At 41.9% G+C, this 25,817-nt stretch overlaps 1 protein-coding gene across 1 annotated transcript in view; it reads right to left on the reverse strand.

The window, feature by feature from the left end:
• The window catches only part of Cap-D3 (Chromosome associated protein D3), a 52,858-nt gene that overhangs the window by 10,123 nt on the left and 16,918 nt on the right, over nt 1-25,817 (reverse strand). The window contains exons 8-14 of the mRNA XM_080270592.1: nt 22,517-22,724; nt 21,099-21,250; nt 20,412-20,568; nt 17,758-17,889; nt 14,198-14,369; nt 13,348-13,544; nt 537-674 (exon numbers count right to left, since the gene is read on the reverse strand). Coding sequence (XP_080126718.1) covers nt 537-674; nt 13,348-13,544; nt 14,198-14,369; nt 17,758-17,889; nt 20,412-20,568; nt 21,099-21,250; nt 22,517-22,724 — 1,156 coding nt within the window. The remainder of the gene's footprint in view (nt 1-536; nt 675-13,347; nt 13,545-14,197; nt 14,370-17,757; nt 17,890-20,411; nt 20,569-21,098; nt 21,251-22,516; nt 22,725-25,817) is intronic.

Below are 25,817 nucleotides of genomic sequence, written 5' to 3' on the forward strand. Positions count from 1 at the left end.
CTGATGCTCAACGTTTAATTATAAAAACAATACAGTTGCTCCACAACATGCAAACTTAACAGGGACCGAGAGATTCCCTGTAACCAGTGAAGTCTGTCAGCTGAAATTCACTAACACTGTATATGAGGCTAAATATGAACAGATCACTGCTGAACATTATGAATACATGCAGCAACTAGAATACCATTGATGTACAAACTGCTTTTAAGTAAATGTAATCATATGGACTCCCTACGTGTCAACAAATGGGTTGGTGGAGGGTTAGTGCCCCTCCCCGTTAAAGAACTCAAAGTCAAATGGCCACCCCTTACAGGATTATGGTGTCTGGCAATAGATAGATAGACAGATAATTATTTGTATCATTAGGAACTTTACGTATTAATAAATACTGAATACACAACAGCATTTTGTACATGTCACAGAAAAAATAATAATAATAACTTGTATAATAACAATACCGTAATAATAAATACCTTCTTAAAAAATATGAAAATTTGTAACTTTTATATATGGGAGCTACTGTATAGTATCCTCACCTCATTCTTATAGTCCTTCATAATCTCCTTGAAGAAGAGGAGGAGGTGCTTCATCAATGGGGACCGCTGTTCCTCCAGCTTGTGCTTCACTGACATCATGATGGGTATGATGTTCTCTATCATGTTGCACTTTACCACCTGCATGGATGGATTAGGACAAGGCATTAGGCTTCATAATCACATCAATGTTTACCTATATCAGGCTATTTTGACTATGGGTACTGTGCTTAAATTTGTGGGGGAGAGAAAAATTATGAAGGCCTCAACCCCCACTGTGATGACATGATATTAGTTTTGATTATTGTTGCTACCATGTGATAGCATGATGTTGCTCAGGAAATAATTTTGGAACTGGAGGGATTGGATACACCCTTCCCTAACTTCTTCAATACTGTACCAGGATGCTTTCCTACACTCTAAAAGTGTCTGATAGAGGCATGAATAAACTATAAATGACATCCCATGGCTAAGGGGGTTAATGCCTCCATGTAAATACAGTACCTATAACACATTTATGCTGGGATGAGGTTTGAGAGAATTAAGGATGCAGGTTTAAGTACATACTACATGTATGTAGAATATTCAAAAACAATCCAAATGCAGCTGAATGTTACTCTACACTACTTAAAAAGATATTATATGGGTTCAGAGTACAACAAACTGGTGATGGGTACACAGTACTGTACTTCAGCCAATCATTATATTAAATAACCCATGCTAACCAATGCACGATAATAAAGCTGGTAGCTGTGGCATAAATAACCATACTACCTGCAGTTCCATAAAAAAGTTGACACTCATGTGTTGTCAGAGTCATCCATCACTTTCTGTCTCCTGGATTGTATAACCAAATACAGATGTGCACTTTTCATGCCACGAGGAGAGGATAAATTTACTCTATGCTCAGGTGGTGTCATCAACTTTTTCATACAGCCCATGCTCAATATGTCTGCCATTCAGAGCCAGAGTTACTCAGTCAGGACCCAAGAACAATGCCATCAGGTTAACTGGCAAGTCAAGGGTGCAAATTTGACAATGATGGAAGCACAGTACCATCTGACAGGAACTGGTATAGTCAAGGACACAAGTTTACCCAATATTCCTCAGCTTCAGTGGGGATGTTAAAGATGCCTGGAGAAAGCATTACAACTGGTTGTTGAATGAGGAGTTTGACTGGGGCAGGAAAGGCTTGGAGCCATCAGATCCAGTGTTCCCTTGGCCTTTCATTGACACTGCTACTGTGAGCAGGGCAATAGGCAGGATGCAGGTGGGGAAGGCAGCAGGTGTGTCTGGGTTGACTGCTGAAATGCTGAAAGCCTCAAGAGATACAGAAATGGGGTTAGTTACTGATTTGATGAATATGATTATATATGAGTGCATTGTCCCAGATGAGTGGCTGAAGAGTGTAATTGTAAATGTGTACAAGGCGAAGGGTGACGACCTGGAAAGAGGAAATTGTAGAGGCATAAAGCATTTAGACCAGATAATGAAGGTAATGGAGAGAGTTCTAGAAGGTATGATTAAAGGAAGAGTGAATGTTGATGAGATGCAGTCTGGGTTTATGCCAGACAAAGGGACCACTGATGCCATATTCATTGTTTGACAGCTTCAGGAAAAATATGTAGGAATGAAAAGGGAATTGTACTTTGTTTTTGTTGATTTGAAGAAGGCCATTGACAGAGTCCCTAGAGAGGTTATGAAGTGGGCAATGAGAAAACTTGGGATCGAGGAGTGGCTGGTTAGGGTCATTGTAGCTATGTGTGTGGGTGCTCACACCCAGGTAAGGGTGAATGGAGATTTTGGTGAATGTTGGTGTGCATCAGGGGTCAGCCCCTTGTTACTTATTATTGTACCTGAAGCCCTCTCACATGACTTCAGAAATGGACTCCCGTGGGCGATGATACATGCTGACGATTTGGTGTTGACTATAGAGAATGAAAGGAAGGCAAAGGAAAGATTTAGGAAGTGGCAAGATGATATCAGGAACAAGGGTGTAAGAGTACATGCAGATAAAACAAAAGTGATAGTATCTAGGGCTGGTAGCAGCACTGTCAAAGAAGAGTGGCCATGTGCGATTTGCCACAAGGGTGTAGGAAGTAATTCCATCTTGTGCTGTGTTTGTGATAAGTGGGTGCATAGGAGATGTAGTGGTATCAGAGGCAGACTGTGTGATAATGCTGAATTCATGTGTGCGGTGTCGGGGGATGCAGGTGGAGATTGCCTGGCATGAAAAGACTGAACTTGCTGGCGAGTCTCTTGAGTGTGTGGAAGAGTTTTGTTATTTGGGAGACATGCTATGTGCTGGCGGTGGGGCTGGAGCTAGCTCTGTGGTTAGAGTGAGGAGTGGTTGGAAGAAGTTCAGGGAGCTGTTTCCTCTCCTGACATTGAGAGGGCTTGCCCACTGTGCTAAGGGATCTTTGTACTGTATGCAGCATGTGCTGGGAGTGTAGTGCTGTATGGTAGTGAGACCTGGAGAGTAAAGGAAGAGGATCGTTACAGGCTCAAACTTACAGAAATGGCAATGATTAGGTGGGTGTGCAGTGCATCTCTGAGTGTGAGGCCTGGGGGGCTAAGTTTATGATGGAAGAGTTGAGAGGTATGATCGGACTGGAGTGTATTGGTGTTGTAATGAGGAGAGGTAGATTGAGATGGTTTGGGCATGGGGAGATGATGGGGGATGATAACTGGGATCAGAATGTGAGAAATGTTAATGCTGGGGGTATAGTGGTGAGAGGTAGACCGAAAAAGACCTGGGACAAAGTCAGTGAATGTGACCTCAGGGATAAGAGACTAAATAGTGAAGCTGCCAGGGATCGAGCAGCATGGAGGGCTGCCATTAGGTGACCAAGGCTGATGCATACAAGCCTGCTGGAGCCTTCAAGAATGAAACGAAACGAAATGAACGAATGATTCAACCTCACACATGGGGTATGCCCATCACCTTCTTCCCTCTCACATCATATCACAAAGGGAATCATCTATAGGTACTGTACAGAAACATAACCTCTCTAACTGCTACAGAATGTTGGCCAGCAAAGGGCAGTAAGAAGCAGAACATGTGAAATATTAGGGGAACTTACGTCCTGAACTGTACATCTTCATATTGAGGCAGTACTGCTTTTCAAATATTCTAACAGTGTAAGAACTAATCTGTCAGACTTTAGGTACTACAAAGCAAACATAGTTATTATAAACAAAGTTATCAGTTTGTATCCTTCAGTGTCATGCAATAGTATGGGTGAAAATCAATCTTCCAAATCAGTCTATTTAGAATCCAGCAAGATACAATATTTATTACAGCGTCATTAAATACAAAAATCAATCGAAACAAACATCTTCATTCTCTCAACCACTCACCATCCCTCTCCATCCACAATACATAGCATCATGTATACAGTACCATTTATTCATGCACAGATAAAAAAACCAACAACAGAAAGCAACAGAGGAAAACTCAGGGCAAACCTTGCAGACAGACAAAAATGAAACGAAAGGAAATGAAATATTGTAATGAAGTGTCCTCACTACAAACACAAAGTTACAATACAGGTACTCCTCCTTTAAAACTGTCTAATTAAACTGTTTCTCTGTGGACCAATTCACCCTCAAGGGGTTTCTTCTGAGCTAAAGAAAATCATCTGCCATTAGCCAGAATAAAATACAAAGAATGTCCTCATACTGATGGAAAAGATGCTGATGAATTACCGTTGCTCTTCTTTTATTTAAAGTTCATGATTCACTGCAAACTTGATGGGTCAGGTGAAGTACTGTATGTAATATTTTGCCTGCACTCATCCTAGACAATGTGGGGAGTGCCTGTACATGGGAAAATGAAATGATCTCATATGCATCTATGTATGGTGGCTTTGTTGTAGACACTGGAGATTATCATGCTTGCTACTAGATCGTAAACTACCATACACAGGTACTCCTCATTTAAAGATATCTGACTTAAAATCTACAAAATATTAGTGTTGCTGTAACCCCTTAACTAAAAGCTAGAAGAATCACTTTAAGCAGCCATTTGCCAGCAAACTTCTTTGAAATTAAGTGAGGAGTGCCTATACAAAAACCATTCCCCCAAAGCGCTCTTCAAAAAAAAAAAAAAAAAAAAAAAAAAAAAGGTTAACCAAACATAAGTTTCAAAGGACTGCAATACTGTACTGGAGAGACATGGCAAATTAATGACAGTAAAGCCGAGGTAAAAGAGAACGTTCTCGTCATTACCTGTGGGAGGATTCCTTTTCTCTGAGAAGAGTGCAGTAGAAATTTTTTAGTGGTATCAAAAAGTGCAAAGTTTATATAAAATCAACACACAGGCATGTGAATGCCTGCATGTTGAATGATGCCACAGCCTCAGAAAGCAGCTGCATTCTGCAGTGGGACAAGAAATTCACCCCTCACCTCACCCTTACAATTAATGTGTTCCTAAGGTCAATAACTGTCCTTACTCACAAACCTCCCAACATACCCTCACACATCAACACTTGCAGTAACAACCAGTCTCTGCTGGAGGAGTTTCCAGTTAAAAACTGATGTGATGGTGCTGACAGGAATGTCTGTCATTGGACCTTATGATAAAATAGCAATAACTTAGAAATTACATCAAATACTCAATTTACTACAACAGCCATGATTTCAACCAGTGTCATTACAGACTACAGCCTACTGTTTTTTCCACATGGTTATTATCTACCCACTGCCCACACACTAAGTTCTGCTAAATTCAAGCAGTATTTATGGTGCAATCATCCAATTAGTCTAACTTGACAAAACAGAGCCGTGCCCCCAGTCTAAGTGTTGAGCTGTGACTAGTTGATATGAAGCTGAGAGACACTAAAGGCCAAATATAATAAGAAGAATTGTTTCATTAATCTCCTTCATTAATATGAACTAATCAACTGAATGGAAGGCAGGGTAACATTGCCGTGATACTTTAAATGGACTACAAATAATTATAAGTGACTGGGGTGGTAATGTTCAATGGTTTACTAAGAGCTGAGACCATCTTTATATACATATATATATATATGTAAAATTTAGAATACTGTAACATGATTCACACCAGAGAACTGACAAATTCTTGTTTATTACTGCAACCTATGCACAACCTTCCAAATACAGTATCTTCAATTATCTTGTTTTTATTTTATCAAGAAAAAATGAAAACAAGATAATAGAAGGCCAAATTCAAGATCTGTTCTTTTCAAGATGTCAGGACACACTGCATTTAAAAGACGAGGTTGCAAGCAGTAGGAAATCCAGATAAAGGAAGACCTGCTCTATAATCTAATCAAGCAGTTATCTATTTTCAAGGTTTGTTTCTGCTTTATTCTCATCTGCTTATACACATCAGCAACATACAACTACCAGGTTATTAGTTATGTAGTAGCAGCAAAGACTAATAATAACAAGTTGAATAAACACAGTTTTCAGAGGCAGTCTCTCACTGAAATGCAAGTATATGTAACTGAAAAGTTCTAAGGAACAAATCTGTGTGGATAATTAGAGTTCCAAATTATTATCACATGTAGTGTGCATAATCACCCTCGTCTGTATTCCACTTAAACATTTATTATGTACTGTATTGTTCAGGAACAATGTCAGTAGGGAATTATGTACTTTAAGATGGGTCATTAACTCAAAGAACTCTAGGATCAGTAACAAAAACTAATGAAGAAGAAGCAAGGCTGTGATGAGACAGAACAACAAGACTGAAGAGTACAGTATATGCAGAAGCTGTATTTTAAACAGACAAATGAGAGAGGTAAGAAGCACTGTGATACGATGTGCAAATACTGGAAAGTGTTAGAAGTGTTTTTATTTTTATTTATTTATTTTTTTAATGTTTCTGACTCCGAGCATAGGCTTCACAGCCTGCTATCAAGGCCCGGTAGTCCTCCTACATGCCATTCACCTCTTCACGTCACCATTTTGGCGCTAACTCCCATTGTACATATTGAATACATGCTAGGGCTGTCTCATACAGGACTGGTGTAGTGGTATTAGTGGGGGTATTTTTACGACATGTCGCCGGGTCTTCTGGTTGATCAGTAAAGTCTTATTTAGTGAAATTCAAGTCCTTAAACTGTTCCCTGCCCCAGCGGGGATTTGAACTTGGGTCCGGTAGGCCTGCAGGCCACCTCTCTACTGTGTGAGCCAACGTCTGCACATGTGGAGATTTTGTAGAATGACGGACTGACAAGGACAGAATACGTGAGTGAGGCAGAGGAAGACAGAGGGAGAGGTGGAGACGTATGTGAATGAAGGTGGAATGAGTCAGAAGAAGGGTAGCCTGATGGCAAAGGACAGAGTGATGTGGAGGTGATTTGTCTGTGGCCACCCCTCTGGAATTACAGCATCTAATGACAGTATGGTTTTGCTGGCGGAGTTCCCGTCTACTAATCACTACTGCTGCTCTTCTTCATCTGGAAGCCTTCTGGCACCTCTTCAAATATTTTTTTTTTTTTTTTTTTTTTTTTTTTTTTTTTTTTGGTGGGGGGGGGGGGGGGGTAATATAACTTATTAATCTTTCATATGCTATTCACATCTCTTTTCTATACGGAAACATGCAGTTTACATACCATCGAAGAATATACAGTACTACTACGTCAGATACTGTACAGCAATAGTGGTATGGATGAGGTGCTATGGGTGGGCCTCCTGAACCGCTCCACTGATATCCTTATTTTACTTTATTCTTGCTAATACCAAACAATTATATTCAACATGGGATATGTCTTGTAGTCAAGGGATTAATGGACACTATATCTTATATCCTCAAGTTCATAAAGTCTCTCCAAGGGTTACTAAAACTGTCTGGTGGTAGTGGCTGGAAGTTGCAACCCCATGAACATCTCAGTAAGAACCTGGTGGACTGCAGGCTGATGCTGCCCTGTTCCTGCTGTCCACCATCTTCCTTTTGGGGGATAGGGAGGGAATTGAGGAACAACTGTATAACCAGGCAGTGGAGCAGCACAATTATATGTCACTACATGACAGTATCCCTCTCCAGCATCTTGTCTGGTGGTATCATGAACAACTTGAAAATGCCATTCAAGTGAAGGAATTATCCTACAAGAATACCGGCACCTCTGATGGGCATATGATTAAACAAAAATTCTACCATGCCACATCTCTGTAATTGCACCACTCCACAAGTGGATTCCACAAATTATCCGTATGCTCAGTCACAGTTGTGGCATGGGGTGAGAATGATGCATATGATGGTATAAGAAGACTGGGTTTCTAGTACACTGTATATCATTATATTACATGTATCTGAGAATGACTATAAAAATACTTTCTCAAGCTTCATGTTTTCCCAGTAATTTTTGCATTCAAAGATAGCATAAATGTGGCATCCCACAAACGAGGATTCCATATTCTGTATTAGTAGCAGTAGTTGTTCCCTAGGCAGTCTGCCGAACAGCCCCGAGTCCCTAAGGAAAGCCACAGCCGAGACCGGGCTTTCCCACAGAGCTTTCAAGGAGTGTATACTGTGCTGTAGGCATAGATGACTGTGTGCAATGCAGTCTTCCATAATGTGCTTAACAGTATGGGATGCTGCGTTGCATCCTGGACAGGCATCAGCAACGGTGTCATCCAGCCTCTTCTGGTAACATAAGAAGGCTGGATGATGACCACATCTCAGCCTGGCCAGGTGGACCCTGTCCTCATGAGGGAGATAGGATTCAGAAAGGTGGATATCAGAAGGCCATGCATGCAGCTGTGTGTTGTCTAAGTGACTGAATGGAGCAGCGAGTGATTTGAGTATGGATATGTTTCTGGAAGCTGGTCTGAGGCAGGCGAGGAGGGAGAGATGACAGTATTTGTGTATGATATCATGTGTTGGGTGTTGTTTTGATGTTCCTTGGTGTGTGTGGATGTGTCGCCACGTAGTGTAGTGGATGGTGTGGGTTTGTGGAGGCTGTGGCGAGAATTTGGGTGCCTCTCACGTCCAGATGATTCTTGCCTTTGAGGACTTTGGTTTCTTGGTGTAGGTGGTCTGTGGGTGTAGTAGCTGTGCAGCTTGTGATTATTTTTAGGGCCTTGTTCTGTACGGTCTGTAGAGTGTTGTAGTGTGTTTTAGTGAGGTTAGGAGCCCATGCAGGGCTTGCATAATTCATCACTGAATGTATATATTGTTTGCATACTGTGGTGGTGGTTTCTTTGTTGTGTCCAATTGTTGTGTGGGCAAGTGATCTCAAGGCATTGAGTCTTGGTGTTAATTTATCTTTAATGTGTGTGATGCTTTGTTTAATGTAATGTATGTTTAATGTAATGTATGTAATGTATGTTACACCAAGGATTTGTGTGTGTGTGTGTGTGTGTGTGTGTGTGTGTGTGTGTTCTGCTGTCCAGTTTGTGAGAAGGGTCACTGCAGATTTGGCTGGGGCTATTTTGAGCCTGTTTGTGGTGAACCATTCGTGTAGTGTGTTGAGGTAAGGTTTGAGGATGTGTGCAGCTGTTTGCGTTTTGGTGTGTACATGTAAGTGTTATATCATCTGCATAGGAAGCTATGTGTATCTGTGGTGTGTGGGGTGCGGGTATGTAGTCACTGTCGTGCGTGCATAGGTTAAAGAGTGTAGAGGACAAAACAGATCCTTGAGGGATGTCATTTGTGAAGTATCTGATGTTTGAAGACTGACTGGCAAATGTTACATGTGCACATCTGCCTGCTAAATAGTTTGCCAGCTATCTTTTTGTGTTAATGTGCATGTTTGTGTTGAATATTTTGTTTGTGAGGTTGTGGTGGGGTATGGGATCAAAAGCTTTGCTAATGTCTAGTGTGACTAGGAGTGTTCTGTGTGGTGGCCCAGCTGAATTGATGCCATCAAAAACTCTCTGTGTAAGGTCTGTAAGTGTGTTTGTGGAGTGTAGTGGCCTAAAACCATGATGGGGCTAGGGGGGTGTGAGGTGTAACTAGTTGTAGTACCAGTTGTTCAGTGACTTTGGAGGGGGTGCAGAGGAGTGTGATGGGGCGGCGTGAGGAAGGTAACGTGGGGTCTTTGTTGGGTTTGGGGATAGTGATGATAAAGCCATGCTTCCAGATGTTGGGTGTTATGTTGTGTGAGTAGCTGTAGTTTGATATGTTGGTGAGTGCTGATATGCTGTGTGGTCCAAGGTGTTTAAGGTGTATGTTGCTTATGTTGTCTGGTCCACAGGCAGATGAGTGTTTGAGGTTGCTAATGATGTGCTTCGTCTGGTTGTACACGAAATGTGCGAAGTCTGGGTCTGTGGGGAAGTGTCTCTTACAACAGATGACACGTCGGTCATCGCGATGGGGGTTTAGATGGCAGACATGTGCAAAGTGATTGATGAGAGACTTTGCTTGTTGTTTTTCTGAAGGTATGGTGTCTGTTGTTATGATGGCAGTGTGATTGTGTAGTGTTGCTGTTGGAGAGTGTGGTGCTTATTAGTGTTTTGTAGAGTTTGTTGGTGTTTGTTTTGTGATCAAGTGCTTGGAGATAATTATTCCAATTCAGTGTTTGCTGCACTGATATTTTATTGTTTATTTGAGTGCTGAGTGCTTGTATTTGTTGTATGGTGTCTTGTGTATGGGGAGTTGGGGAATGTCATAGTGTGTACTTATGGATGCAGCAGTTCACACTTATTTCTACAGCGTGTATATACTACTTACATTAAGCTACACGGCTACCACACTTACACATCACCAGTATGCGGAATACCCCACTGTCAACTCATTACTTTCGGCCTTCAGTTCTTTTTTCTTTTCCCCTTTCCCACCTACCCACTTACTATAATGAACATTTAATAGTTTTCAGTAAGACTTTATTAAGCTGCAAAGCAGTGTCATGGTAACAACATTCTTTCACACAGAATCGGGCAAAATAATGAACGAAATCTTCAATAAAAGTCAATTTAATGTTTCTTCCGTTCATGTCCAATATTTGCAGTAGATATTGGTACTGGTTCGGGATTATAAAAAAATGCAAATACCTGTATCTGCGATATATTGGCTCGGCAAATCATAATGGTTAAAGCACTAGTTTAACCCCTCAAACGCGGATCGTCGCATTTGCGACGCTCGCCAAAAAGGACATAACGGCGGAGCGTCGCGTTTGCGATTCGAGTTAATTTTGAATAAACGCGGGCAAGGATGTTCCAGCTGGTATTGTCTATCAGTACCACCACCCTTTAGCTACAATTAGCATACTTTACCTTTGTACTACTGACCTCCGTTGTTGCCAAGTATCGTGTTTTCCCCCCCTCCCCCCCCACCACGGCCCGGCCAGCCTGGCTGTGATACATGGCAGCGCTCTGACTGCTCAGAACTGTAAATCTGCGCTCTCCTCTCACAAGCAGTTTATGCTAATAGGAAACACTTGTTTCCCCAGTTGTAACACTAGCTTTTTTTCGCATGGTTTGCCCCTGTTTAGCGTCAGTTTACCGCAGGCTTTCAAAGTGACATTATGGCGAGTTCTAGCTCTTCCGAGTCAGTGCAAGTGGCCGACAGGAACGAGAATAGAGTGACGGGCGTAAGGCAGAATAAAAAGCGCGCCACGGTGATCTTTTGGGAAGTAATATGATTGAAAATAATGTAGTATACATGTTTTTAGCTGTGAAAATGGAAATGTTTGTTGAGTGATGGGAAGACTGCCGCCGCGCTGCATGTCGGCCGTAAATTCCGTTGATTTTAGCCTTATTTTCAGTGCTCATTGTACAAATACGGATTCCAAACTACCTGTATGTTGTAGTATAAAGTTTACTGTGACAGCATGAGGCTGTGGTAGAGGGGAAACCGGGTTGCTGGAGGTGTGAAAGTGAAGATTTGGTTACCCAACTTTGCAAGTCTCCATAAGTCCTTGGGTAGTCCACGAAGGCTCAACACCTGTCTCTGGAGAAAGCTGAATGTAAGTACTATCTGCCATACCAAGTATAATGTTCTAGGGTTAATCTCTGATTTTTGCCTAATATTTTCCTACAGGTACTCAGACCGCGATACAACCCCACCACCCGGGGGGGGTCGGCTGTCCATGGCCGCACATTAGGGGTTAAGCACAACGACCGGTGTCGAGTGCAACTGGAGGTATCCACATTTTTACCTAAGCATACAGCCACCAGTTTCAAATCTCTGCAGGAAGTCTCTTATAAGTGTCAGCTCCTCTGCCAGCAGTCTGGTGTCCACAAGTTTAAATTCAGATGAGACTGAGGCATCAACAACATCAAGAACCAGTTACTGCTGCCAAAGATAGGGATCTGGAGATAAGGAAAAGACAGACTAGTGACGAACTAAAATGATGGAGGAAGCACTGAACAAGCTGAGACAGTGGGGCCATTCTGAATGACAGGGACAGCAGGTGGCAACAAAAATAACTGCAGGTGGGTCAATTCTAACTTCTGTTGGTGAATTCTCTTGTTCTGTAAGTGTTGTACACCATCAAAACATGGCAAGGTGATGTTCCAGACAGAAACAAGTAACATGAGAACAATAATGTGCGACGGTTTACCAAGACACTAACAAAACAACATTCACTGCCTTAGTTTCCAGCCACACAATAAAGAGATAAACAACAAAAACATGTACGGATATCCTTTCTGCAATATACATCACAGAATTCCCCTCCTCCCCCTTCCTGTGTACACAAAGTTACAAGGATGTTTGCACCACAAGTGTCAGGAAATGGGACTGCCATATCCATATATTATGGTGGTGTTGCTGCTGTGGTTATTTATGCAATCCATTTTGACAAAATGTATGTACAATTCAGAAGAGAATAACTGCCACATGTAGAGTAGATTGCTGAGGAAGTGGTGCCACAACTCTTCCTAACCCAATGACAATATGGCCATTTGTCTGGCTATAGTCATGTGGGTTACCTAAGAAAAGGGGATGGAGGGAAGAAGTATTAAAGAAGGGAAAGGAAGGGATGGAAGGGGAGGGAAGGAGTAGTGAGAGTGGAGACAGAGAAGCTTGAACATATTTTTGTTATATACTACAACCCTGAATGAACTGCACTTATTATCTGAGGATGATGAGACATAAATGGACACATAGATATACTGAACGATCTGAAAGACAGACAGAAAGTTAGACAGATATACATACACTGAGAAACTGAGAGACAGACAGAAAGATGGAATAATAAATATGGTTGGTTTATGTAGGTAGATATCTTCTTCTATCTTTCTTTCCTTCATTCTTTCCTCGTCCTTCTGCCTACGGGTGACTTTACACTCCCTCTTCTGTCTTTCATTCCTTCATTCTTTCCTCTTCCTTCTGCCTATGGGTGACTCTACACTGAGTGACAAGCCAAATGGTAACCATATAACCAAATTTTGGCGCCTGGTGGTTTAGTGGGTAAGTATTGTGCTCCAATCGGACTGAGCCGGTGAAGGTTTATATCCAAGAGGTGGTTGGGGTTTATTGCTCACGTAATGCCACTCAGGGATGAGTGAGGTTGGTCACTCTCATCTTAAATGTCAGGACCAACTGCCTAGCCCCAGGCTCCTACGCTCCTCATGGGGGAACGTAGGATTGGATGATGGATGGATGGATAAAGACTGATAGAGACAGATAGATAGCTTACAGAAACTGTCAAACATTGATACATAAGAGAGATATTGACAAACCGATAAAACAACAAAAAGGCAGTCAAGATGGACAGATAAACAGATGGACATAATAACTTAATGACAGATAGAAGAACAGATATTAGAGCCTCCCAAAGAAAAACAGATAGACATAGACAGACACAGTGAAAAAAATAGATGGACAGACAGATAGACAGAGTAAATACATAATAAATTCTGTCCTGGCCCCCACCATCTCCCCGTGTGCCATTACCTGTGAGATGATCTTCTTCTTGACAGCCATCCCTGCCATGGCCGCCTGCTCAGCCTGGTCAGTGGGCTGGTCGTTATCCTCTGGTCGGGACTTCAGAGAGGCCAGCTTGATCTCGTCACTACGTAAGACCGTTAATGTGTCCTCTAGCATTGGTAAGCTTGAGGGCGTAAGCTTGATCCTTCCGTCAACAACTCCGCCTGGGGATGAAAAGATGAGGTTATTTTTTCTTCCCATTTATCTGTGTGGCAATCTTGATAACTATAGTTCTTTCATCTAAACCTGACCCAGAGTTTCATCCCTATGCAGCTTATTGTACGTAGCTCAGAGGCAGAAATGGACAATGCTATGGCTTCATATCTTTCCATATCTCTTCTTGGCTAGCATCATCCTGTGTTGTGTTGTTAATCTATGGTTGAAACTTAGCATTCCAGATAATGAGGTGGCAATCTTAGGCCATATTAAAGTGAAGAAAATACAGCCACACAATCACCACTCTTAGACAGAAAACATTCAGCTACAAGTAAACGTGTCAAAGTTTGAGTCTAAAATCACAAACTGTTACAAATCTTACAGCACATTTTATATTCCTTTTCTTCCAACAGTTTCCTGCAACTGCTTGTAGCAAGTGGCTGGTTTTGGTACTTGGTCTAGCTTCCAGTCCATAAAAAAAATTAGCAGTACCATGGCCAGCCTCAGTATGTGGATTCCTTAAGAAGCATGGCATCATTTTTATGTACGTACGGTATACATAACTGCTTTATGGACTCTGCCTCTCCTCATCATTATATGGCTAAAAGAGGTCTGGATGATGATTTTGATGTACAGTATTTATGTAGAGATCAAAGCTCACCAAGAATGTCCTGACATAGTCGCTGTGTGGTGTAGAAGCGCTGGTCATCAGGCATGTGATCCAACATGAAGCGGTAGATGGCATGACGCTCCTCCAAGTGTTCCTTACCCGCCAGTGAGAACAACTCCTTCTCCTGCCTACTCTGGCTGAATCGATTGTAGCTCTCATGTTCCTGAAGGCAGAAGGAAAATTATTTTATATTATGAAGTTTCACAGTATACACTTTACATAATGCCACTCAAGGAAGAGCAACTGGCCACCCAGGCTTTAAATGATAAAACAGAGTTGCCTAGAGGCAGGCCAAAGTGCTCCTGATGGGAGGGGAGGGGGGGGGAGAACTGATGGTACACAGAATAATTTTTGTGGAGTTTTGTGCTCTCTCTTTCCTTGTTTTCTGAATCCTACCTCACTACATCTCCTTACTTGCCAGTGACAACAACTCTTCCTTCCTTCTCTGGTTGGACTAGTTGAAACCCTTGTGTGCCTTGTGGGTGGGGTTGCTGAGCTGGTCATATTATTAGGAGGTTGAATCTGACTAATGATGGAAATGCCTTATGATGGCTACACTTCAATGGATCCATAAACATCACCATCATTCTGGCCTCCATTTCCCATCAAAAGTTGGGGTCAGGAAAAGTCCAGAAATCATGGAAAGAGAAAACATAACGGAGGGAGAATTATTCAACACATGGGCCACACTTGCTCACTGACCATTCAGTCTTCCGGAATCCTGACTTCACCCCACGGGCATGGTCCTCTGTACATTTTTTTTTTTCCATTATAAATGCAACTTGTTTTACTTATTAGACAGAGTTAATCCATCAACTATCAAGTTAAAATAAGGGGCGTGCCAAATCCTTGCCATGGTATCTTTCTTACAATATTCATCCAACCAGCATCATCCAATAAACAGATTGATACTATATATGGATGAGTAGATAAATGGTTAGGTTAGTTTGGTTTGGGTTGCACTAAGCTGGGCTATTAGCTTAGACTAGGTTTGGTTAACAGATAAATCAAATCAGAAGAGGCTATGTTAGGTATGAGGATAGATCAGAGTATGCCATGCTGAGTCAATAAAATGGAACTAAAACATCATCATCTAATCCTGTGTTGCTCCACGAGGAATGTAGAAGCCTGGGGCTAGGTAAGTTGGTCCTGACATTTAAGATGAGAGTGACCAGCCTCACTCATCCCTGAGTGGCATTATGTGAGCAATAAACCCTAACCATCCCTTGGATATAAACCTGCACATGCTCAATCTGACTGGAGCGCTTTAATTGCCCAATAAACCACCAGGCGCCATAATTTGGTGTTATGGTTACCACCCAGCATAGTACCTGGTTTCCTGGTGTACAGGAAACCATTTGGCTTGTCACTCAATGTAGAGTCACCCAGAGGCAGAAGGAAGAGGAAAGAATGAAGGAAACAAAGACAGAAGAGGGAGCATAGACACCTGTAGGAATAAGGAGGAGGAAAGAATGAAGGAAAAACGACAGAAGAGAATGGAAAGAAATAAGGAAGGAAGAGAGGAAAGTGAAGTCACACAAAGAGCAGCACTACATGAAGTGAGTGGATGGTGAGTGCCCTCACCAACCACTAACTAAAACAATTAAAATAAATGGGTAAATAATGGGGAGGTGGGAGTGAAACTACACCAAACACACAATATTAGTGTACACAGATACACAAATACAGCATCTACTTTCCAACATCATTACCGTCCCGACCTTTTTTCCCATCTAAGAATGGAGTGAATCACAAACATGGGAAGTATTAAACTGGGAGAACTATCACACCACACCCAGTGATATGGGCCATACAATCACTCAAGCTCCCAAAATTACGGTTGTTTCAAAAGCTAAGGCCCAAATTCAAGTCTCGGTTTTGAACCCGATCCCCAGTTTAAAACCTGGATTAAAGCATAATCCCTGATGAACAATATTCAGAACAAGGGTTTAAGCTGCTGTGGCACTAAGTCCAAGGTTTAGTCAATCTGTGGTTTAAACTGCCTTAGGGTGGAGGACTGATGGGAGATTGTGGCTGGCAAGTGTCAAAATAAATATGAGATTATTCTTTTCAAACATCTCTACAGACTGAAGAGTTAGTGGAGAGGAGACTATTGGGTAACATGTGTGATAATGTCATAAAAAATAAGAATCAAACTTCCTTGTCCTCTCTACATTAAGTAAGCTGTGCAAACTAAACAGTAGCCTATTATTACTGTAACTTACTTCTCTATCACAGAACTTTATCAGTAGTGCAAATATTGGGGTCTTGGGCTTTCTTTTATGTCTAGCACATTCTTAAATCCAGCATAGCGTGAAATTTTTTACTGTTCACCGACGGTTCAGTTTAGCTCTTTTCCAGATTTCTGTTTGGCAACACTCGCTTGTAGCCACCTGAGCGCTTCCTCAGTCATGCTGGTCATGGGATGGGGAGGGGTTGCTGTACCTTTGCAGCTATTCAAACTATCATCTGTGCAAACAGTAACCCATTGTTTATCACCAAACTTTGGCATCATAAAACTGAAAGATGTGCAAACAGAAGCCTACTGTAACATAAATGCTTCCATCAACATATTTTTCTAGTAACGGTACCCAAAGTGCATATGCTTGATCAGAAACATGGATTTGTTTCAAAGAAGCAGTCGTAACAGTAATTCACGTCATTTATATATCCCCCTCCTCTGAAACACAGTTAGACTGAAGCAGTTTGACACATGGCTTCAATTTCTGATACTTTTACATCATAACACTAATGAACAACTGATAATGACTATCATTAAGACTTGTATAATTATCAAATTTACATATGGCAGATAAAGCGATAGCTGACATAGTAATAAAAATGAACTGCAAATGCAAATTGTTTATGCTCCCCACAAAAGCTTACTAACTTACCAGTACTGAACTATTCATGACTAGTCATGGATTCTTTATACAGCTACATTTATACTGGATTATTTTTTCTCATATTATTGTACTGACTGGGTAGGAAGTGACTTTTTTGTGGCTGGTTTTTCTGCCAAATAATCTCAGTTAAGCTAAAAATGCATGTTGATTTTGGCTGTGAATATCATGTCTGAATGCTTCAGTATAAGGTTTAAGTCTCAGATTACTCACTCTCAAATTATCTGAGATATAATCCAGTGACCTGAAAAGGCTAAACCCTAAGCTATAATCAAAGACTGAATAATACCTAATCTGTAGTTTATACCAGCCTCAAACCCGAGGTTTACCACTGTCTTGAATTCAGGCCTTAACCATCTGCACGTAATTTCAGATCTTGAATGCTGAGTGAATGAGTTTGTGGCGTTTTCATTGGGCATGCTGCTGATTAGTTCTACATTGATTACTGTATGTTTTTCTCTTTTCATGTTTTCTGGACCCTATCTCACATCCTTGGGTGGGAAAAGAAGTAGGGATGATGGCGATGATGATGAGTCTTTAAACTGTACCATACTAAAAAAGTACTGTGTGTACAGATGACTAGGCTTTCACATGTATTGTTGTAAGCACCAAAGCTCAAAGCTGACACACAGAGGCAGGATCACTGACCTCATAGCAGTTGTAGTGGAAGATGCACTCAATGAAATGCTGGCACAAAATCTTCGGGAAGCGTTTCAGAAGGCGCTCTGTCACATAGAAAGTTGCCGTGCTGCGGATGTCCTCATCACTGTCAGTCAGGCACTGCACCACACAACACGGTTAGGTTAGGTTACTTTACTTCAATCCCTTCCACCTGATGGCGTATTTTCCCACTCAATGCAAGTTATTTAGAGATTACTTTATTCAGCCTAGGGGAGACTTCCAGAGGTGGATGAATCAGATCATTCATTAAGTTCTTCACCACTAAACAGCTCTCCTAGGATTGGGGGGAGGGGGGGGGGAATTAAGTCACCAGAATGAAAAGATTTTAAAAAATGAAGGTAACCACAATCAATCCTCACTTAGGCCTAGTATGTATACTGTACTGGTGAAACACTTAAGTAAAACAACCTTAAGTGAGATTTATTGCTCATTCAAGAATGATGAGATACAATACAAGAATACAGAAACTCACTTTTGACTTCAAAATAACTTTACAGCGATTCATTTGCTACATAATATTGAAACTATTTTTAAGTGAAACAACTTGAATCAAGGACAAACTATATAATATCTAATTTGACTACATAATGGCCTGGTGAGAGAGGATAGTGTTTGGAAACTCCCTGTACTGTTGTTTGCAGATGATACTGTGTTGTTGAGTGAAGACGAAAGGGAGCTGCAAGCTTGGTGGATGAGTTTGGGAGAGTGTGTAAGAAACGGAATCTAAAGGTGAATATAGGGAAGAGTAAAGTGATGGTATTTGAGAGAGGTGAAGTCAGTGAATGTACAGTGAGGTCGGATGGTGAGGAAATGGAAAATGTGAGTACGTTTAAGTACTTGGATAGTGTGATAAGTAAGGATGGAAGTTTGGAGGGTGAAGTGCTTGAAAGGGTACAACAAGGAAGAAAGGTTGCTGGTTCTTTGAAAGCAGTGATAAGAAACAGGGAAGTGAGCATGGAAGTGAAAAAATTACTACATGCAGTATTGTGATACCAACTCCGACGAATGGAAGTGAAGCTTGGACGCTGCTGGAAGGACACAAGTCAAGAGTGAGAGCAGTGGAAATGAGTTATTTAAGAGGAGCCTGTGGAGTCACATGGAGAGACAGGCTGACAAATGAGGATATAAAGGAGCGTTGTGGTGTCGATGTGGATGTGATAGGAAGCGTTATGAGGAACACACTGAGGTGGTTTGGCCATGTGGAGAGGATGGAGAGTGAAAGACTGACGAAGAGAGTGTATGTGAGTGAGGTTGAGGGGGGAAGAGGGAGGGTGAGGCCGAGGATGAGATGGAGGGATGGGGTGGAGAGGTATATGAGAGAGGTTGGTGTGAGTTGGGAGCAGGGCAGTGAAATGGCGGGGGACAGGGCGACGTGGAGGCGATTTGTTTGTGGCCACGGGATTGAGGCGTCTGGCAATAGATAGATAGATAGACTACATAATACATAATTTGACTCCTTATTATGCAGTCAAAACAATGGCACCTAGCATAATTAATCAATAGGCCTGGTGGTAGAGTGCCCAGATCAGGAAGGACTGTGGCTTACATGGTACAGTTAAAAGTCCTAGAGGTGGCCAGAAGTTTTTCCATTAAGTACTTGGCAACCAGCAACATAGTTCAACTTTCAACCTTTAAATATTCTGGCATATCAGATAGAACCAGGATTCTGGGGGTTTGAATGACGAGTGAATGGAATGAAATGGAATATGAAGTTTAGGCCAAAGGCCAAGCACTAGGACCTGATAGGTCATTCAGCGCTTTGATGAGTGAGATATGAAAGACGATAGTTTAAAAGAATGAGTGTAAAAATTGAGAAAACTACTACACAATAACCATGCAACTAAAATCGCAGGTAAAATGAAAACAGATGTAGTCAGCAAGCCCTAAAACATAACTATGACAACACCAATCACAGCTTGCAGTATAGCCCTGTCTCCTTTAAAAATGCCATAAGGCTAGAAACATTTGCCCTATTACCTAAAACAACTGATAGGGATCCCCTATTTGTTAAAAATTTCGCCCGAGAGCGGGCATAGGTCGGACAGTCCAATAAGAAATGCCTGCAAGTTATTGTGAGTTGACAGATGTCACACTGGGGTGGGACCCCACGGTCCAGAAGGAACCCATAAGTCAAACGTGTATGGCCAATTTGCAGCCTAGTCAACCTTGACGAGTGAATGGAAGCATGACCTACTGGCCTGGAAAAACTCTAGATGTCTGGATGTTGCTACTTCTCACCCTGCCCTAGGGTAGGGAAGGAAGTCCAGATGATATGATACTGATAATGAAATATTCTGGGCTATGGCAGCCTAGCATCAGATCCCTATGCTTCCAAGAGGGTAATATGGATTTGGCTAGTACCATTTTTAACAAGCCACATGTCCTGAAGATAGGCACCTTCTAGCAATGACACCCATAAAACTGGGTGCCAGAGCTAACTGCTAATACCAACACCCCTAAGCTCCCTCCCTGTCCACCAAATGGAGGATGATACACTGCAGATGGGCATCTTCAGCCTGCAGTCTGTTGAGTTTATGAACCTAGGGTCAACAACAACTACAATAATAATAATAATAATAATAATAATAACAACAACAACACTAATAAGCCATTGGATGTACCTGAAGAATCCTGTAGAAAAATGATCCCTTAAGTTTGAGGTAATCTTCCTGCAGGAGGTTGATGAGGAGTGTGAGTGTGGTGCGGCGGACTTGCAAATTGGGGTCACGCAAGCATGCTGTCACTTGTGGCATCAGTGGATCCACCAGGGTTGCATATCTGCACAGAAAACACTCATTGCTGATCAGGTCTTTCATATTCACAGTCATTAATCGACTTACACTTCAGTCCATGTGTCACACACCTGCACATACAGCACTCTTTATTAGTCCTTTTCTTTACAGACAATAATCCACTTACATTTCTGAGGTTGCAAACTACTGTACTGCAGCATCATTGAAACACATGAACTTATTACTGGTTATTTAGCATGGCCTAAAGCTCTGAGTTTTGAGAGTTTTATGGAAGAAAGTTGGTGGTTTCAACAGTGTAATGGAAGCAAGTTTTGGGTTTTAAGAATGGAAGTAAGTTTTGGGTTCTGAGAGTGCATAGGAACAAAGTTTTAGGTTTTGAGGGTGCCAAGGAACTAAGTTTTGGATTCTGGGAGAATAAAGAAATTAAGTTTGTGATTCTGAGAATGTAAATGAACTTAATCTGGATTTTGTGAATGTAAAGGAACTGAGGTTTTGGGGTGAAAAAAGACCATGACTGTATCTGTCTGGGGCATCCTCCCTACAAGGGCCACTCACCTGACACACATATCAGACAGAGTGAAGACAATGTTGACCTTCATTGCCGGGTGTTTGGTGGTGTCCAGCATCTTGCCCAGCGCAGGGATGATGCGTTTGGCCTGATCCTCATGTTGAAGGAACATCTTCCCAAGTGTAACCACAGCAAGTGCCTACACAAAGACAATAACACATTCATGAATTATGTGCAGTTTTCACTTCTTGTTGTTGGTGTTGTGGCCCCGGGCACATCGGGATGTGAGCCTGAAAGACTGCAGGAAACCAGCCACTTCAACTGGGCACCCAGAGAGAGATCTTTTGTTGGTGTTATGGTGAAGGTTTACCAAATTGTGAGAGTGAGGTGCATGAGGTTATTTTGTGTGTTGTGGTGTCAGGGATTGTAGCTAGCCTATTACAGCCTCTTAGTTCCTTGAATCTCCTGATGTTCACCATCCTCTTTTCAGGGGATAGGGAGAAAGCTGAGGGAAATTTGCATAACACCATGGATGGCATCCCTCTCCAGATAAGCCTAGAGCAACAACAATCCCTTGAATCATATAAAACATTCTACTGGTATATTCCTGCTATGTCCTGATGATTTCATTCATCTTAGGGAAGACCTCTTACACTGAATGAAAGCCACATTTACCTCCTGTTTAAAGCCACCCCAAAGTTGAATCAAACTGCTCGGCAGAAGCTTGATCAAACCAGCAGAAAATGGTACCCATGCAAGTATGAAACATTACAGTTCGGTACCTTGCAAAATGTACAGTACCGGTGTATGCTCTACTGACAGGTTATTCTCCTTTTGTTGTTTTCCTGTTCTTGAATTCTACCCACCCCTTTGAAACAGTGAGAAGTTACAGAGTGATGATGTCTGCTATGTCTGATATCATAACAGGCCAAGCTTCCAATCTATCATTAGTCTTCAAAGTTTCCAATGAGATAATCCATATGACTATTCACTATCAATAAAAGACCAAAAATATTCATGCACATCCATCAGGCCATACCATTCGTGCAGTCTCATGTTATCATCATCATCATCCTGATCTTACCCACCTAAGAATGGGGTGAGGTAAGATCTAGAAAACAAGAAAATCTGGAAATGAGAGAACTACCTACAGCATGCCCTGTGAAATAATCAAACCACCAACTTGTAGGCCTAACCATCTGCACTTTTTTTTAATCTTTTTATTAGATACATTTAGCAAACACCTGCCAAACAGTCAGTAATTTCTAGAGTTTCACTATCATCATTATCATCATCAAACCTCTTTTCCCAGAGGTGAGAAGGGTCCAAGAAGCAAGAAAAAACTGGTAAAATAATAAGTAACCATGGTCTGCACAAATTAAATGGGCCAGACTTGTATTAATTCACCATTCAAGCCTGTGGAATCCTGGCTCATATATGCTGAACAATGTTTTTACAGTCTCACCTGTACTCTGGAGGTTGGGTGGAATGCAATGGTGGTGGGCTGTGAGCTCTGAGTCTGTGAGGATGGCACAGATCCTACCAAGCGCTTCTTGTTCCCATTGCCATCCTGGCCTGGCTCAGAGAAGATGATACTCTGCAACATTAGAAACATCCGCTTGTTGACCTTCTGCGGGCACAGCATGGCAGCTTCCCCAAGTGTGAACAAGTGCCTGCACAAAGGAGATATACAGCACAATAATACATATAGGGTATGTGTTTTCATTTTTTCATTCATTTTCAACCTCTTCAATATGGTGACATCTTTTTGCAGCACATTTTCACTACCTGCAGACCATTTTATTAACACAGGAAAAATATCCTGTATTGCATGGGTTACTGATGGTTGGAATCTTACCCTTTCACTTCGAAAAATCTCTCCTAAGCTGATGGAAACTGTCTAGAGGAGGTAAGACTAAAATCAAAATACTGTAATATGACTGGACTGTAAGGGCTACCGATGTCCACAGTAACATCATCATCAATATCATGCCCCTTTTGTCCACCTTAAGCTCTGGTGAGGTGGAATCTAGAAACAATGAAACAGAAAGTACAAAAGTGTGAGAACAAACAACAGCATGCCTTTTCCAGTCCATAATAAAGTACAGGGTACAGAAAAAACGTCAATTAAAATGCTACGGTTATCCATACAGCCAATTTCCCAGTTTAACCCAAATGACATTACTAAACTTTACAAAAACACTGTAATAACATGGAACACATCCCTGTTTTATAATCATGACTGCCTATAATCATGCAGTGAAGTGAGAAGTTTCAAGTGAAAGGGAATATAGCTCACTTTACCATACACTATGTTAAAGGTCAAAAGTACACTGATTAGTAGAGTGTACCCTACGTGAGTGAGGAGGCAGGCACGAGGAGAAAGGGAGAGTATGGATGAGATGCAGAGGTATATGAGTGAGGGAGGTATGAGTTGGAGAGATGGCAACTTGATGACAGAAGACAGGGTGACATGAGGGTAATTTATTTGCAGCCATCCCTTCTGCAATAAAGGCCACAAACAGATAGACAGACAGATACATACAGACAGACAGATACGAGGTCTATCCGGAGAAGAAACTGAACTTTTTAAATAGCACACAAAGCATGACTGCAACAGGAATCCTGTGAAGTGGCAACTCCGTGCTTTAGTCTAACACCAGCTGCATCATGCCACAGGGGCCAAATCCGGAAAGTAGAAGGGCTGGGGAACGACATTCGTCTTGTGCTTCACCAAAAAGTCACAGACAAGATGCGACACGTGGGCAGATGCATTGTCATGGTGCAGTATCCAGGATTGTTTGTCCATGCCTCAGGCCTCTTCCTTTGCACTGCCTCCCTCAAATGCTTCAGAATGTCTAAGTAAAGCTTTTTACTGACTGTCTGACCACATTGAACAACTCATGATGAACGATGCCTTTCCAGTAAAAAAAGACAATCAACATCACCTTCACATTTGAGCGAGACTGATGTGCTTTTTTTTTTGGTTACAGTGACAATGTTCCAACCCACTGCGACAACTGCCTTTTTGCTCTGACATTGTAGCCGTACACCCATGTTTCATCATCCGCTGTGAAAAAGATTTTCACACAAACACTTTGCCCAAGTGCACTATACGCACATTCACTGAAGCGTGTGTACCTCAATGACTAAGTGATGTGGTGTGATGTAGTCATTGTTTGACTAAAGCTCGAAGTCGCCACTACGCTGCGCTCCTGTCGCGATCACGCTAAACCAGCTAGTTAGTGCACTATTTCAAAACTTTGTTTTCTTTTTGGACTGACCTTAAGACCTTGAAGATAAAGACAGGCAGTCACTCCTTCCCTATCTGGTTTTTGGACTGTACCCATCTTAAACATATTCCCACCTAAATGGATTGGGTGAGGCAGAATCCAGAAAAAGAAAGAGAAAGCATATAAGCAAGACTACCAAACACCATGCCCAGTAAAATGAGCCACATATTATTCACATATCATTCAAGCCCTTGCAATCCAGGCTTCACCTTGAAGGCATTATCTTCAACACATTTTTAAAAAATAATTATGCATGCAATTAACACAAACAGACTCACTCAAAGCAGAGGTGCCAAATGATCTCTACACTGAGTGACAAACCAAATGGCTTCCTATACCCAGGAAACCATTTACTATGCTGGGTGGTAACCTTATAACCGGGGTTTCTGGCAGGGTTAAGTGTCCCCCAGATTCCCCTATCCAAAATCACTTAATCATGGCAGTTGTTTCAGAGAGCCTTGGAGGGCCCAATATCTGCCCAGGGCCCCAACCAAATGGGCAGACTCGCTTGGCAATGTGGAATGTGAGAGGTGTGAATGAGGAGAGCATGAGGGTGGAAGTGGTGAATGTGATCAAGAGTGCAAGATATGCCGTGATGGCGCTGTGTGAAATGAAGATGAAAGGGTGCGAAGTGGAGGAGTGGGAGGGTGTGAAATGTGTAAGATCAGGAATGAATGGGCGAGGAAGATGCAAGAAAGGAGTTGCTTTGTTGATGAATGAGGTGTGGCAGAGTGGAATGAAAGACTACAAATGTGTCAGCTCGAGGTGTATGTATGTCAAGTTCAAGTTTGAGAGAAATTAGTTGGAGAAGAACAGGGAGGCTTTAGGAAGGGAAGAGGTTGTGTAGACCAGATATTCATTCTTAGATCTTTAGTGGAAAAGTTTCTAGAGAAGGGAAAGAAGTTGTATGCGGCTTTCATGGATTTGGAGAAAGCATATGACAGGGTGGATAGACAAGGATTGTGGAAAGTGTTAAGAATATATGGAGGAGATGGGAAGTTGCTGAATGTTGTGAAGAGTATGTACGATGGTGCGAAGGCTGCAGTGCGTGTGGATGGTGAACTAAGTGAATTTTTCTCTTTGAAGGTTGGGTTGAAACAGGGATGTGTCATGTCTCCATGGTTGTTCAATCTGTACATGGATGGGGTAATAAAAGAAGTACAAGGTAGGGTAGTGGATGTTGGAGTGGCCCTGGTGAGAGAGGATAGTGTTTGGAAACTCCCTGTACTGTTGTTTGCAGATGATACTGTGTTGTTGAGTGAAGACAAAGGGGAGCTGCAAGGCTTGGTGGATGAGTTTGGGAGAGTGTGTAAGAAATGGAATCTGAAGGTGAATGTAGGGAAAAGTAAAGTGATGGTCTTTGAGAGAGGTGAAGTCAGTGAATGTACAGCGAGGTTGGATGGTGAGGAATTGGAAAATGTGAGTACATTTAAGTACTTGGGTAGTGTGATGAGTAAGGATGGAGGTTTGGAG

This window comes from Coenobita brevimanus, chromosome 41 (genome assembly GCF_032717465.1).
Source record: "Coenobita brevimanus isolate Jiangsu-jjx chromosome 41, ASM3271746v2, whole genome shotgun sequence".
In the NCBI taxonomy this organism is placed as follows: domain Eukaryota; kingdom Metazoa; phylum Arthropoda; class Malacostraca; order Decapoda; family Coenobitidae; genus Coenobita; species Coenobita brevimanus.